At 37.9% G+C, this 13,505-nt stretch overlaps 1 protein-coding gene across 1 annotated transcript in view; it reads left to right on the forward strand.

Moving 5' to 3' along the window:
- LOC129717015 (GATA zinc finger domain-containing protein 14-like) overlaps nt 1-5,333 on the forward strand; it is a gene marked incomplete at its 5' end in the record, with an annotated part of 7,919 nt that extends 2,586 nt beyond the window's left edge. The window contains 3 exons of the mRNA XM_055666863.1: nt 4,105-4,760; nt 4,815-4,918; nt 4,966-5,333. Coding sequence (XP_055522838.1) covers nt 4,105-4,760; nt 4,815-4,918; nt 4,966-5,333 — 1,128 coding nt within the window. The remainder of the gene's footprint in view (nt 1-4,104; nt 4,761-4,814; nt 4,919-4,965) is intronic.
- Nucleotides 5,334-13,505: the final 8,172 nt, after the last annotated feature.

The following is a 13,505-nucleotide window of genomic DNA, read 5'->3' on the forward strand; positions in this document are numbered from 1 at the left end:
AACAGTTACTGTAATTTCATGAAAATCGGTCCAGCCATCTCTGAGGAAATCGAGTCAGATTGGGAGAGCATTACACACACATACTCACACATGCAGAAAATGCTCAGCTCATCGAACTGAGTCGAGTGATATACGATATTCGGCACTTTAATACCTTTAGTTATTGCAGTGATTGCTATACCTTTTTAAGAGAAAGGCAAAAATATGTCTATTATTTTCCAACCTGTAAATGTTTGTACATATAATTCAATGACGATGCCACACATAGTTTGTGATATTCCTAATCTGTGTTAAACAATGTAAAATCGACAAAAAGTAAAATTGTGTTTCATAAAACGAATTAGCCAACGTCGAAAGTAATTTATTTTAGGTACCGTAAACTGGGGTGACTTTGATTAGCGGGGCGACTGTGGTCAGCCTACCCGCTCTTTTTCAAAATTGTGTTCAAACTGCCCTCATTGAACTTTGAGTTTAACGTAATCTTTGCTGATTGTGTCTATATGTGTCTACATTGCTACTTGCCTTTCCTGCTATTTAAAAAGTGTTTATCATGAAAAAACATTAATTGAAAATAAAGTGTATGTGTTGCATACAAACAATCGGTTCAATCAGATTTAAAACAAAAAGTTGCAATACGTAAAGTTTTTTAATTGCTCACATAAAAAACGGACAAGTTTAGTTTCTCCCATCAAATGAGAGTGACGAATTGTCGGGCATCTACGAGATCCCATGTAAAAGTTGCCTTGCAATATATATTGGCCAAACCCGCAGGAAATTTAAAGTCCGATTAAAAGAACATAAAAACGCTGTTGACAACGATAGATCCAACGAATCCAGCGTGGCCGTCCATTCTAAGGAGAACAATCATGTGATAGACTGGGATAACGCAACAATGAAAACCTGAATTAATCCACCTAGCGGTCAGACTAAGCCTTTCTCATTCAAACTTATTATTTGTAAAAATAGATTTACATCACTGCTTAAATCCAATAAAGGTATATTCACTCTTTGGGTTCCAAAATATTGATGTTGTAATTGAAGTATAAAATATGAAATTTGACGTAATGTTAGTGCTTAAGAAATAGCGAAATAAAAAAAATGACTCTTAATTTCGAACAATTTAATCACGAGCGATACCGGGAACGTTCAAATAGTACGTTACCACATTTAGTTCATGTCGAGGCCATATATATTGATCAAAGCAGGTATTGTTTTGAATGGTCTTTGAATTTCTTTTTTTTCCAAAACTTTTGAACCACATATCAAATTGTTATGAAGTATGTTATTTGTAAGTTTGTTTGAGTTTGTAAGTTTGAGAGATGACTCGTTTGTATGACAATAGTTATGTTCAAATAAGTCGTGTAATCTTTGAGACGATAGACTTTCTTTGTTTTGACAATTTAATACATAACGGTTGCTAAAGTTCGATTATAATCAAATGAAAAGGGAACTACGTGTTCAATCATAATTCATCAGTTAACCCTTAACTAGCCTGTTCATCTGATACAAATATTGTTCAAATCGGTTGTGTAGTTTCTAAGGTAATGAAGTTTCGTGATTTTCACATTTCGATACATTACAGACGAAGTTACAGCCCGATTACAGTAAAATTCAATAGGGTGTCATGAGGCAGCTAGACCTTTCATTTGACACTAATTTTGTGTAAATCGGTTCAACCATCTCTGAGAAAAGTGAGTGAGTTCATGTTGTCTTCGGTATATGTTTCTTTTCATAGCTGGATTTCACCTTTTTTAACATAACAGGCAAAGTAATAATCTGTTTGCAAAAAAATTCGATAGGGTTTAATGGGGCAACAAGAACATCCATATGACTCTGATTTTATGAAAATCGGTCCAGCCATCTCTGAGAAACATGAGTTAGATTAAATAGTCTCCAGAACACGTTTCTTTCCATAACTTCTGAACCACAAGTTCAATCTTCATACAATACATACATACAGAAAATGCTCAGCTCGTCGAACTTAGTCGAGTTATATATGACATTCGGCCCTCTGGAGCACTTTAATACCTTTAGTTTTTTCAGTGATTGCTATACCTTTCTAGGAAAAAGGCAAAAAAATAGAAACTATAGCTTTTCCTGTGAATCTTTTTCTTTATAGGGCAACTATTGCGCAGCATTTTTATCGATTTTGTCAACCAGTATTATAATCAAATGTAATGGGTACCAACACAGCAACTGAACCTTCAATTTAAAACTAAGATTGTTGAAATCAGTCATGCCATCTTTGGCAAAACGAGTGAATTTAAAAAAGTTTTCTGAACACGTTTCATTTCATAACCTTCGAACTACATGTTCAATCACCATGAAATTCGTTATTTAGGGGTTTTGAAGACAGTCCGTTCATTTGATACCTATTTTGTTCAAATCGGTTGTGCAGTTTCTGAGATAATGGAGTTTGATAACTTTTACATTTTGATACACAACAGACAAAGTTACAGTCCGATTATAAAAAAATTGAATTGGGTCTTAGCAGGTAAGTAGACCTTTCTATTGCAACTTAATTTGTGAAAATCGGTCCATCCATCTCTGTGAAAAGTGGGTGCGTTCATGCATGTTTCTTTTCAAAGCCTGATTTTACATTATTATACATAACGGACAATGTTAAAATCCAATAACTATAAAATTCAATAGGGTCTTATGGGGCAACAAGACCTTCCATATGACACTAATTTTGTGAAAATCGGTCCAGCCGTCTCTGAGAAAAGTGAGTGAGTTTAAACAGTGTCTGAAACACGTTTCTTTACATAACTTTTGAACCGCATGTCCGATTTTTATAAAATTATTTTACAAATGGTTAAAAAAAAAACAAGCCTGTTCTTTTGATACCAATTTTGTTCAAACCGGTTGTGTAGTTTCTGAGATAATTAAGTTTTGTGATTTTCACATTTTGATACATAACCTCGAAACTAAAAATCCGATTGCAATGAAATTCAATAGGGTCTTATGGGGCAACTAGACCTTTCATTTGCAATTAGTAATTGAGTGAGATTGGGACACCGTGACATGCATACACACACACACACACATATATACACACACACACACACACACATACAGAAAATGCTCAGCTCGTCGAACCAAGTCGATTGATATACGAGATTCGACCCTTTGTAGCACTTTTATACCTTTGGTTTTTTGAGTGATTGCTATAACTTTCTAGGAGAAAGGCAAAAATTTGTCAGAAAACCTTCACATTTGAACGCTTGGGAATCTATGTTCATCGGGACTGCTGAAAAGCCACTGATGAACGAAGATGATGCCCCAATAACTTCTTCCTTATTCCAATTGACGAAACAGAAGATAATTTAACACCACCCCCTTTCCGACGTGTACTGTACCAGTATGAAGCTGTGTAATTTTCTCTATGTCATCAGTTGGGCATTGTTCAGTAGATGGTCCACACGGGGACCGAAACCGGTCGACTTAAAAGGTAATTTTTTGTTGTCCATTTTCGTTTGTAAGAGCAATAAGTGTTGTGTCCGTTAGCGCGTCGCGTTTTTATGTGATCAATATAGTTCTTACGTTAGCACTAAATCGAAAAATGAGTGATATTAAGGCTACATCCTCGAAGTGTTTCAGCCTTTATGGCCGACTGATGATTAAGAAAAGAAAATTGCTTCTAGACATACAGTTTTTGTCATGTTGTAGAAGGGAGGGTCTCATTACAAAATTTATCCACATCAAATCATCAACTATTAGTGCAGCAAGTGCAAAAGCAGTGAAAAGTGCGAAAAAGAAGAAATCAGATGTAAACTTCAGCTATTATCAGTGGTTTAAGAGGAGTTGTACTCGCTCCACTTGCATCTGTTAAAGCAAGAAGAATACCACACAGCAGTGGAGTGTATTGTTTTCGGTTGTGATGCCAAGAGAACAGGCTGCTGGCAATCAGTGATGGACAGAATAAATTGTAACCTATCGAAGCGGGTGAGAAGTACAAAGCTAACACATCGTAAAAAGCTACGTGCATTGGCGAATACACAAAAACAGAAAAAAGTAGCAAGTGTGCCGAGAATCATTGATAATTTCGTGGTGAATCTCTCGTCTGCTCAATTGACTACAGTTGAACACAATCTTCTTAACAAGGGGTTGAATTTTGCCGTTTCCCCCAAGTGTGCCCCGGTAGCAGATATTGTGAACAATATTGAAAGTGTCATTCAGTACAATAATTTTCCGTCTAAATCCGCCCTTCGCGGTGATGTTACGCGTTCTATTGTGAAAGCATCAAATAAGAGAAAATATTTCAAACCATCAGTTCCGAATACCGATAGCGTGCTACGACAATTAAGAGATCGTGATGTAGTTTATTCCCTCGCCGATAAGGGCAACGCCGTGGTGCTTATGGACAAGAAGGATTATAAGGCCAGAGTTTTAGACATTATTAAATCCGGTCCATACCAGGAGAGTCAATTCAAAAACGGCAAACCAAAAGATCCACTCAACAACTTAATCGAGGAGTCTAGTAGCCCATTTGATGGTAGTTCCCCCCAACTTGAGAGAAAGTTTTATGTTCCGAACTCGAAAGTGGCTTCATTATATTGCCTCCCGAAGATCCACAAAAATCCGGTGGCAATGAGGCCTATCTCCTCCAATATTTGCACACCGACAGAGAAAATGGCAGAATGGCTAGTTGACGAAATGAAACGGTACCCGGTGATTCACGGGAAAAATGTGAATAATTCCGTTGATTTGGTGGAAAAATTCAAGGGCTTGGAGTTGCGACGAGGTGGAATATTAGTGTGGTTTGTTTGTTATTCACTTTTTCCAAACGTCCCTGTCACTGACGCCCTCTGCAGTTTACGAAGACACCTGGAACCCTACCGAGTCCCACCAAACCACGTCGAGGCCTACCTTACCGTGGCAGAGGTTTACATGAATCAGAACTTCTTTACGATTAGAGGTAAGTTCTATTTATATTATTTTACGATATTTTTGTCACTGTGAAAGAACGATATTTAGCACAAACACTTGAGTTGTTGAACTCCAAACATTGTTCAATAAAGTTCACGGTGGAGAAAGAGTCGGAAGGAAAACTCCCTTTTCTGGACTTAACTATTACCAGGAAAGAGGACAATTCCGTAAAGTTCAGCATTTACCGAAAACCGACGTCAACCGTCCGGTACATCACATGCGACTCTAATCATTACGGCTTCCAAAAACAAGCCGCGTTTCATTCGATGGCACATCGGTTATACAGCATACCGATGGAGAAAGATGATTTGGAAGCAAAAAGGAAGAAGATCCATGAAGCGGCCGATTTAAATGGTTACGATGAAGAGTTCGTGAACAAAATACTCCGGGGTTCAAGAAGTTGATATTAAATTTTAAAAACAATTTTTCAATCTACAATGGATCAAATAAAAAAAAAGACAGTAATACTAATACTAATAACAATAGTAATAATAATAATAATAATAATAATAATTGTAGTAATAATAATAATAATAACAATAATAATAATATCAATAATAATATTAATAATAATATTATAACATAGTAATAATATTGATAATTATAGTAAAAATTCTAAATGTAATACTTCACCGAACGTCTAAGTCACGACCTCACGGCTGATAGTTGGATTAATCGAGTGTCTCCGCAGAACAAACAATGACGATCCAGCTTCGTGTTGTGACACAGTGGCCGTATCTTACACGCGACCTTGTAGATGCCACTTGTAGTTGACTTCCACTCGCTCGATCGTATGGTGGTCCGTGCTGCTAGCGGGGTAACAGCGGTGCGGGAGAATTATTCTTGCTGATATATCAGCTGCGTATCGAATCACTGGCGGAGTAGCCTGCCCCTACCAGTGTGCAGATGTTTCTGCCGATATACAACAGGCTATTGTTATCGCGCAACACAAGAACTAATCGACAAAAAAACACCCGTACGATAACTCGTGTATTGTTATTTTGCGAACTCAAACGGAGATAAACAATTTGCGTCTAATCGAGACGAAAGCAAAACAACGAAAGATAATAATAATAATAATAATAATAATAATAATAATAATAAGAATAATAATAATCATAATAATAATAATAATAATAATAATAATAATAATAATAATAATAATAATAATAATAATAATAATAATAATAATAATAATAATAATAATAATAATAATGATAATAATAATAATAATAATAATAATAATAATAATAATAATAAAAATAATAATAATAATAATAATAATAATAATAATAATAATAATGATAATAATAATAATAATGATAATAATAATAATAATAATAATAATAATAATAATAATAATAATAATAATAAAAATAATAATAATAATAATAATAATAATAATAATAATAATAATAATAATAATAATAATAATAATAATAATAATAATAATAATAATAATAATAATAGCTACCGAGCGGGTCGTAGGTTGCGGATCACGGCACGGCCATTAGATATAATGATTAGTTGCGAATACTTGAATAAGCAACCCCGGACAAGCAGCGGGGATGGTCTATGGATGTGGCGAGACCTAACAGTGGGCCCTGTTGAGTTTCCTAGAAATACCACAATATCCGAATACCAGTCCTGACAAGCGAAGTGGTACCGCCATAAGTACCTTAGCCCAAGACCTCATCAACCGGTTAGGCTTCCGATCAAAAAGTTCACCCACAATGGAGACACGATTCACTAGAAGAAGACCCATGCGATCGCCCGAGGAGGGAGCCCCTACTGGAGCTGGTCCTGGAACGGGGGACAGAGCGAGCGGCCAGCGTCTGGAGGATGACGAGGTGCAAGAGCGGCCCTCCAGGCAACGGGCTCAGCCCGTAAACTATACGCAATACAGACAAGGCAGCGATAGACATCACCCAGGCAATGCTGCACCTGCTAACGATGCTGCAACTGACCGCCGTCAGTCGCTCACTTTGGCAGGCCGCCCACGGCAGCGGATCATGTGGACGAGAGAGATGAACATGTACGTGATTCGTTGCCACTACGTTTGCACGAGATTGGAGACGGATATGTCTGGCAGGTCTAGAATGCTGGACATGTTCAATGAGCGGTTCCCACGATATGCCAACCAGCTTGATCGGAACAAGCTGTACACCCGACGACGAGCAATACTGACGAATAATATGCTCACAGCCGCCGAGTTGGACACAATCAAGCTGGAAGTGCAGAGGGAACTTTGGAGTACAGGGAACAGATCGAGCGATATGTCGAGAAGGAGTTCTGTTGGGCTGGATCTAACCGTAGACATGCCAGTAGAGGAGCCAGCAGAAGAGCTGGCTACTCCAGAACCAACAGTGAGCCTGGAACAACAGCTACGAGACGAACTAGCTTTCCATATGGATGCGGCGGTTACACAGTTTCGGGGAACGGATCCCTTATCCCGACACAGGATACCAAAGCTTCAGTATACCTACCGGCTGACGAATGCAGTAAGCATCCTTAACCGGGATATTCTGTCACAGTATTCGGAAGTCGTGCAGAACCTAGAGGAACTGCAGTGCATGGTGTATTGTGCAGCTGTAGCCGTCGTGAGAACGCTGGGATTGCGCACCTACCCCCAAGGTAACGACGAAAGTTGCACTCGCCCCAGCAAACAAAAGCCTGCATGGATGCGACGATTGGAATCCCGAGTTGCATCACTACGGGCAAAAATTGGTCGGTTAACGCAATACACCAGGGGGAACCGATCAAGAAGGCTGGTTCGTCAAGTAGCTGAAATTGTTAAGCCCGCAGAGCTCCGTGATCTTAGTGAACCCAACCTCACAGAGATCCTCGACACCCACGTACAGCGGTTAAGTGCTCTTGCTAAACGGATGCGACGTTATAGTGAATGTTCGAAGCGGAAAGAACAAAATCGGATGTTCAGGACTAACGAACGAGAGTTCTACAATCACATTCAGAACAGAAATCCGGACTACAGCGAGGGACTCCCTGAGATTGGCGAAGTAACACAGTTTTGGGCCAATTTATGGGAGAACCCCGCTCAACACAATAACAACGGGATGTGGTTGGTAGAAGAAGAGGAGTACAGTGGTGGAATTGAACGCATGCCCGTTGTAGCAGTTTCCGCCCAGGATATTCGTGAGGCTACACGGTATACCAGGAACTGGGCAGCACCAGGACCTGATTTTGTGCACAATTTCTGGTATAAAAAGTTCTCCACAGTCCATGGGCGCATAGCGGATTGTTTCAACAGGGTGCTGAGAGATCCCCAAGAGCTCCCTGAATTCATCACTAAAGGGGTAACTTATCTTCTACCCAAGGACCGTAATACAGCTGACCCAGCCAAGTACAGGCCAATAACCTGTTTGTCAAGCTTGTACAAAGTGCTCTCGTCGGTAATTACAAGAAAAATACAGGACCATTGCGACGCCAACCAGGTGATGACCGAAGAACAGAAAGGCTGCCGGAAAAACACGCAAGGCTGCAAAGACCAAGTCATCATTGATGCAGTTATTGTTGGTCAGGCAAGCCGGAAACAGAGAAACCTTGGCATGGCGTACATCGACTATAAGAAGGCATACGACTCGGTACCCCATCCGTACCTCATCAATGTACTTGAGTTGTATAAAATAGACGATGGCGTCATCAGGTTGATGCAGCACGCAATGGGACGATGGAATACGTCGCTCCACGTTACCGACGGGGCAACGGTATTGCGGTCCAGAACTATCAGCATAAGAAGGGGGATTTTCCAAGGCGATACCTTTAGTCCGCTTTGGTTTTGCCTTGCAATGAACCCCCTTAGCAGAGCACTCAACCGATGCAGCTCTGGCTACCAATTGAAAAGTGGGACAACGAGTACAACAGTAACCCACACTTTCTACATGGACGATCTGAAGCTGTTTGCGGAAACTAAAGAGAAACTGCAACTTCTACTGCAGCTGGTATCGACGTTCAGCAACGATATTTGTATGGAGTTTGGTATCGATAAATGTCGACTATTCAACCTCCATCGAGGTAAAGTGGTGGACGCCGACAGTTTCCGCATCAACGAGAGAGAGGAGATACGATGTATGGTTGAAGGTGAATCGTACAAGTACCTTGGATTCCTGCAACTGAAAGGTATTCACCACACGGTGATCAAGGAAGAGCTGCAGGGTAGGTTCTTGCATCGTGTCAACAGTATATTGAATTCGCTCCTCTCCGCCGGCAACAAGATAAAGGCGATAAATACGTTTGCCGTGCCCTTGTTGACATACAGCTTCGGGGTGGTCAAGTGGACCAAAACGGATTTGGAGGCGATAGAACGAGCGTTACGAGTGTCGCTCACCAAATACCGTTCGCACCACCCAAAATCAGCAACCGAAAGAGTCACCTTGCCACGTATTGAAGGCGGAATTGGTGTCACCGATATCCAAGCGCTATGCGTTTCCCAGATCCAGCAGTTGCGGCAATATTTCAGAGAGAGCCAGAACCGTCATGATATTTATCGCACTGTTTGTCGAGCAGATCATGGATTCAGCGCCCTGCATCTGGCGCAGGAGGAATATCAGCTGAACTGCGACCTGAAAACTGTAGAAGAGAAGGTCGCATCGTGGAAGCAGAAGGAATTGCATGGGACGCACCCCCATCAGTTAGAGCAAGCGCAGATTGATAAAGTGGCATCAAATACGTGGCTGGTGCGAGGTGAGCTCTATTCGGAAACAGAAAGTTTCATGGTAGCCATCCAGGACAGGGTCGTTGCGACGAAGAACTACCGCAGGTATATATTGCACGAAAACATAGAAGACCGCTGTCGTAAGTGCAATTTAGTAGGAGAGTCGATCGAGCACGTCGTCGCAGGCTGTCAAGCGTTAGCTGAGATAGCCTATCTCGGTCGGCATAATGCGGTTGCCAAGATTGTGCACCAACAACTTGCACTGAAGCACGATCTGGTGAACCAGTATGTGCCCTGCTACAAATATCTGCCAGACCCGGTTTTGGAAAATAGCTGCATCAAACTGTACTGGGATCGCGAGATCATAACGGATGTCCTCATACGTGCCAATCGCCCTGATATTGTGGTCTACGACAAAAGAATGAAACGGGTAACCATCATTGATATCGCTGTGCCGTTAGATCGTAATCTTCAGTCGACGTTCTCAACCAAGATAACGAAGTACCACGATTTGGCTGAGGAGTTGAAGCAGATGTGGCAACTTGAGGAAGTGCGTATAGTTCCAGTTATTATCTCCGCCACTGGAATAGTTCCCTGTACTCTACTGCGCTCTCTTGATGAGTTGGAACTGCGAAGAGAACTACCCAACATCCAAAAAGCGGTGATTCTTGGGACCTGCAACACAGTTCGAAGGTTCCTGAATCATCATAACTGATCCATCGAAGCAAACGACGTTAGGATGTAAGTTAACTGGTTAATGAGATCCACAGAGCCTAACCCCTTTGGCATAACAGATAGCCCGGGGTAGGTGAAATTTTCCAGCAAATCTGCTGAGAAGTGTCAAAATTCTATAATAATAATAATAATAATAATACTAATAATAATAAGAATAATAATAATAATAATAATAATAATAATAATAATAATAATAATAATAATAATAATAATAATAATAATAATAATAATAATAATAATAATAATAATAATAATAATAGTAATAATAATAATAATAGTAATAATTATAATAATAATAATAATAATAATAATAATAATAATAATAATAATAATAATAATAATAATAAGACTAATAATAATAATAATAATAATAATAATAATAATTATTATAATAATAAAAATAATGATAATAATAATAATAATAATAATAATAATATTAATAATAAAAATAATAATAATAATAATAAAAATAATAATAATAATAATAATAATAATAATAATAATAATAATAACAATAATAATAATAATAATAATAATAATAATAATAATAATAATAATAATAATAATAATAATAATAATAATAATAATAATAATAATAATAATAATTTTATATCTCCCCAGATGTATTTGCAAATTAATTTCCGTAATTTTGGGTTATAAAATACATTAAAAATCTTGATTCGATTTTACGCACAATTCGTTTCTACGCACATTTCAAAAACGAAAATTTGCGTAAAATCGAGGTATAACTATATTAAAAGCGGTAATATTCCATCTTGAATTTTAAAATGGCATCTGGGGTCGAGTGCTGGCTCCTGTGCATCGTCTCGATCATTTTTGGCTGTTTTCCGTGAAAACCTGATTGAAATATCTGTTTAATTTGTATGGGATCCATCCAGATTACGGAGGAGTGTCAAACCACCATGGAAATTTGTGTTTGATTCATATTGGAGCCCTCCCATCCAGAAGTGGGGGGGGCGGTGTCGATCTACCATGAAAATATTTTTTGCTCCCAAAAACCTCCACATGTGCAATTAGGTTCCATTTACTTGATTAGTTCTTGAATTGTGAAGAAATTTGAGTTCCATTTGTATAAGCCTCCTCTTTAAGTAGAGGGAGGGGTGTCAAAACAATATGGACTTATTCATTACCCCTAAAAACATTAATCTGCCAAATTTTTTTCCATTTAGTTGGTTTGTAATAATAAGAAAAATAATAATAATAATAATAATAATAATAATAATAATAATAATAATAATAATAATAATAATAATAATAATAATAATAATAATAATAATAATAATAATAATAATAATAATAATAATAATAATAATAATAATAATAATAATAATAATAGTAATAATAATAATAATAATAATAATAATAATAATAATAATAATAATAATAATAATAATAATAATTATAATAATAATAATAATAATAATAATAATAATAATAATAATAATAATAATAATAATAATAATAATAATAATAATAATAATAATAATAATAATAATAATAATAATAATAATAATAATAATAATAATAATAATAATAATAATAATAATAATAATAATAATAATAATAATAATAATAATAATAATAAAAAAAATAGTTGAGTTTCTTGTCGGTAATTTTAACTCCCGTATTTAACCACGTCTCGTAGTCGCAATACATGCTAATGGTGCCTAAACTTGTGCTAAAACTGGAGAAGACTGAGTACCCCGCTAGAGCCACTATTATCTTAGACGGTCCTGCTGGAAAAGTAAGACAAAAGTGCGTTGAATTATTTTCTAGCTCGGTCAGTGCCGCCTAGCTGCATCAAAGCCTGAATAGCAAACGTTACGGTTCAGATACCATCACTCATAAATGTAACGCCCGTAATGCTTAAGTACTAAAAAAAAACTCTAGCTCTATGCAGTATTAGATCGACCTGTCAATCTGTTTATCGGCGCACGATTCGTCATAGAAGCGACAACAACACCTCTGACTGAAGATGTCTGATAGCGATTATCGCTGTTTCTCATGTCAAAAGCAAGAAAAAGATATAAATAGAATCATCTTATGCAGTTACTGCTGTAAATGCGAGCATTTGGCTTGTAAAGGAATCTTCGGTAAAGCTGTCGAGGCGCTGCGTTTAAAAAACTATTTTTGCTCGCTCGAGTGTAGTGAAATCGCACAGCGTTCAACCAAACCCGCTACTGTAACGGATAACACTCTCAGGGAAGAAATTCGAAACGTTCTTGTGGAAGTTCAAAATATACACACAAAGTTGGACTCGAAGATGAACGCATTGCTGGACGAGATCAAGACAATGAAAGTTGAATACAAATCCTTGAAACAAGACGTGGAGGAACTGCAGCACGGACACGACACGGTCAATACAACAGTATCAGATTTGCAGATGGAACTTGACCGGATCAACCGCGCCACTCTGTCGAAGCACGCTGTCATCATGGGCATTCCTCCACAACCTAACGAGGTGGTCAAACAAACCGTTTTGAATATCGCTTCTGCACTAAATTGCGACTTACCCGAAGACGCCGTATTGGAAGCTAAACGGATTCCGCAGAAAGATTCTGTTGGTAAGTTTGCTCCGATTAAAGTAGTGTTCGCTGATGAAAGACACAAAGAGGAGTTATTTCTAAAGAAAAGAAGTCACGGTCTGCTACTTTCTTCGGCGATCGATCCTTCTCGCAATGCTACCGGTGGCAACCGAATTATTCTCCGTGATGAGCTGACATCATTTGGAATGAAGTTATTGAAGGAAGTCCGCACTGTACAAGAACAAACAGACCTGAAATTCGTATGGCCAGGGCGCAATGGAGTCATACTTGCAAAATCACACGAGGGGTCGAAAGTGGAAACCATTCGATGTATGCAGGATATACAAAAATTACAACGCGCGCACACCAAGCGGCAACTGGATGAATCGATGCTCAACTCAACTGAAATTAATGAACCCCAACAAAAACGACAGCAACGCTTTCGGAACAACAACGATCGATCTATCTGCTGAGCTTACTTAATATCTAAATATAATGTCCATGTATCGTAATTTAAAGTATGATTGTATTGAAGACTGGGTGAAAAATAAAAAAGTAACTGATGATTTGTACCTGAGAGTACTACAAATAAATATAAGAGGAATAAATGAGCTTGCAAAGTT

This window comes from Wyeomyia smithii, chromosome 1 (assembly GCF_029784165.1).
Source record: "Wyeomyia smithii strain HCP4-BCI-WySm-NY-G18 chromosome 1, ASM2978416v1, whole genome shotgun sequence".
Lineage (NCBI taxonomy): Eukaryota > Metazoa > Arthropoda > Insecta > Diptera > Culicidae > Wyeomyia > Wyeomyia smithii.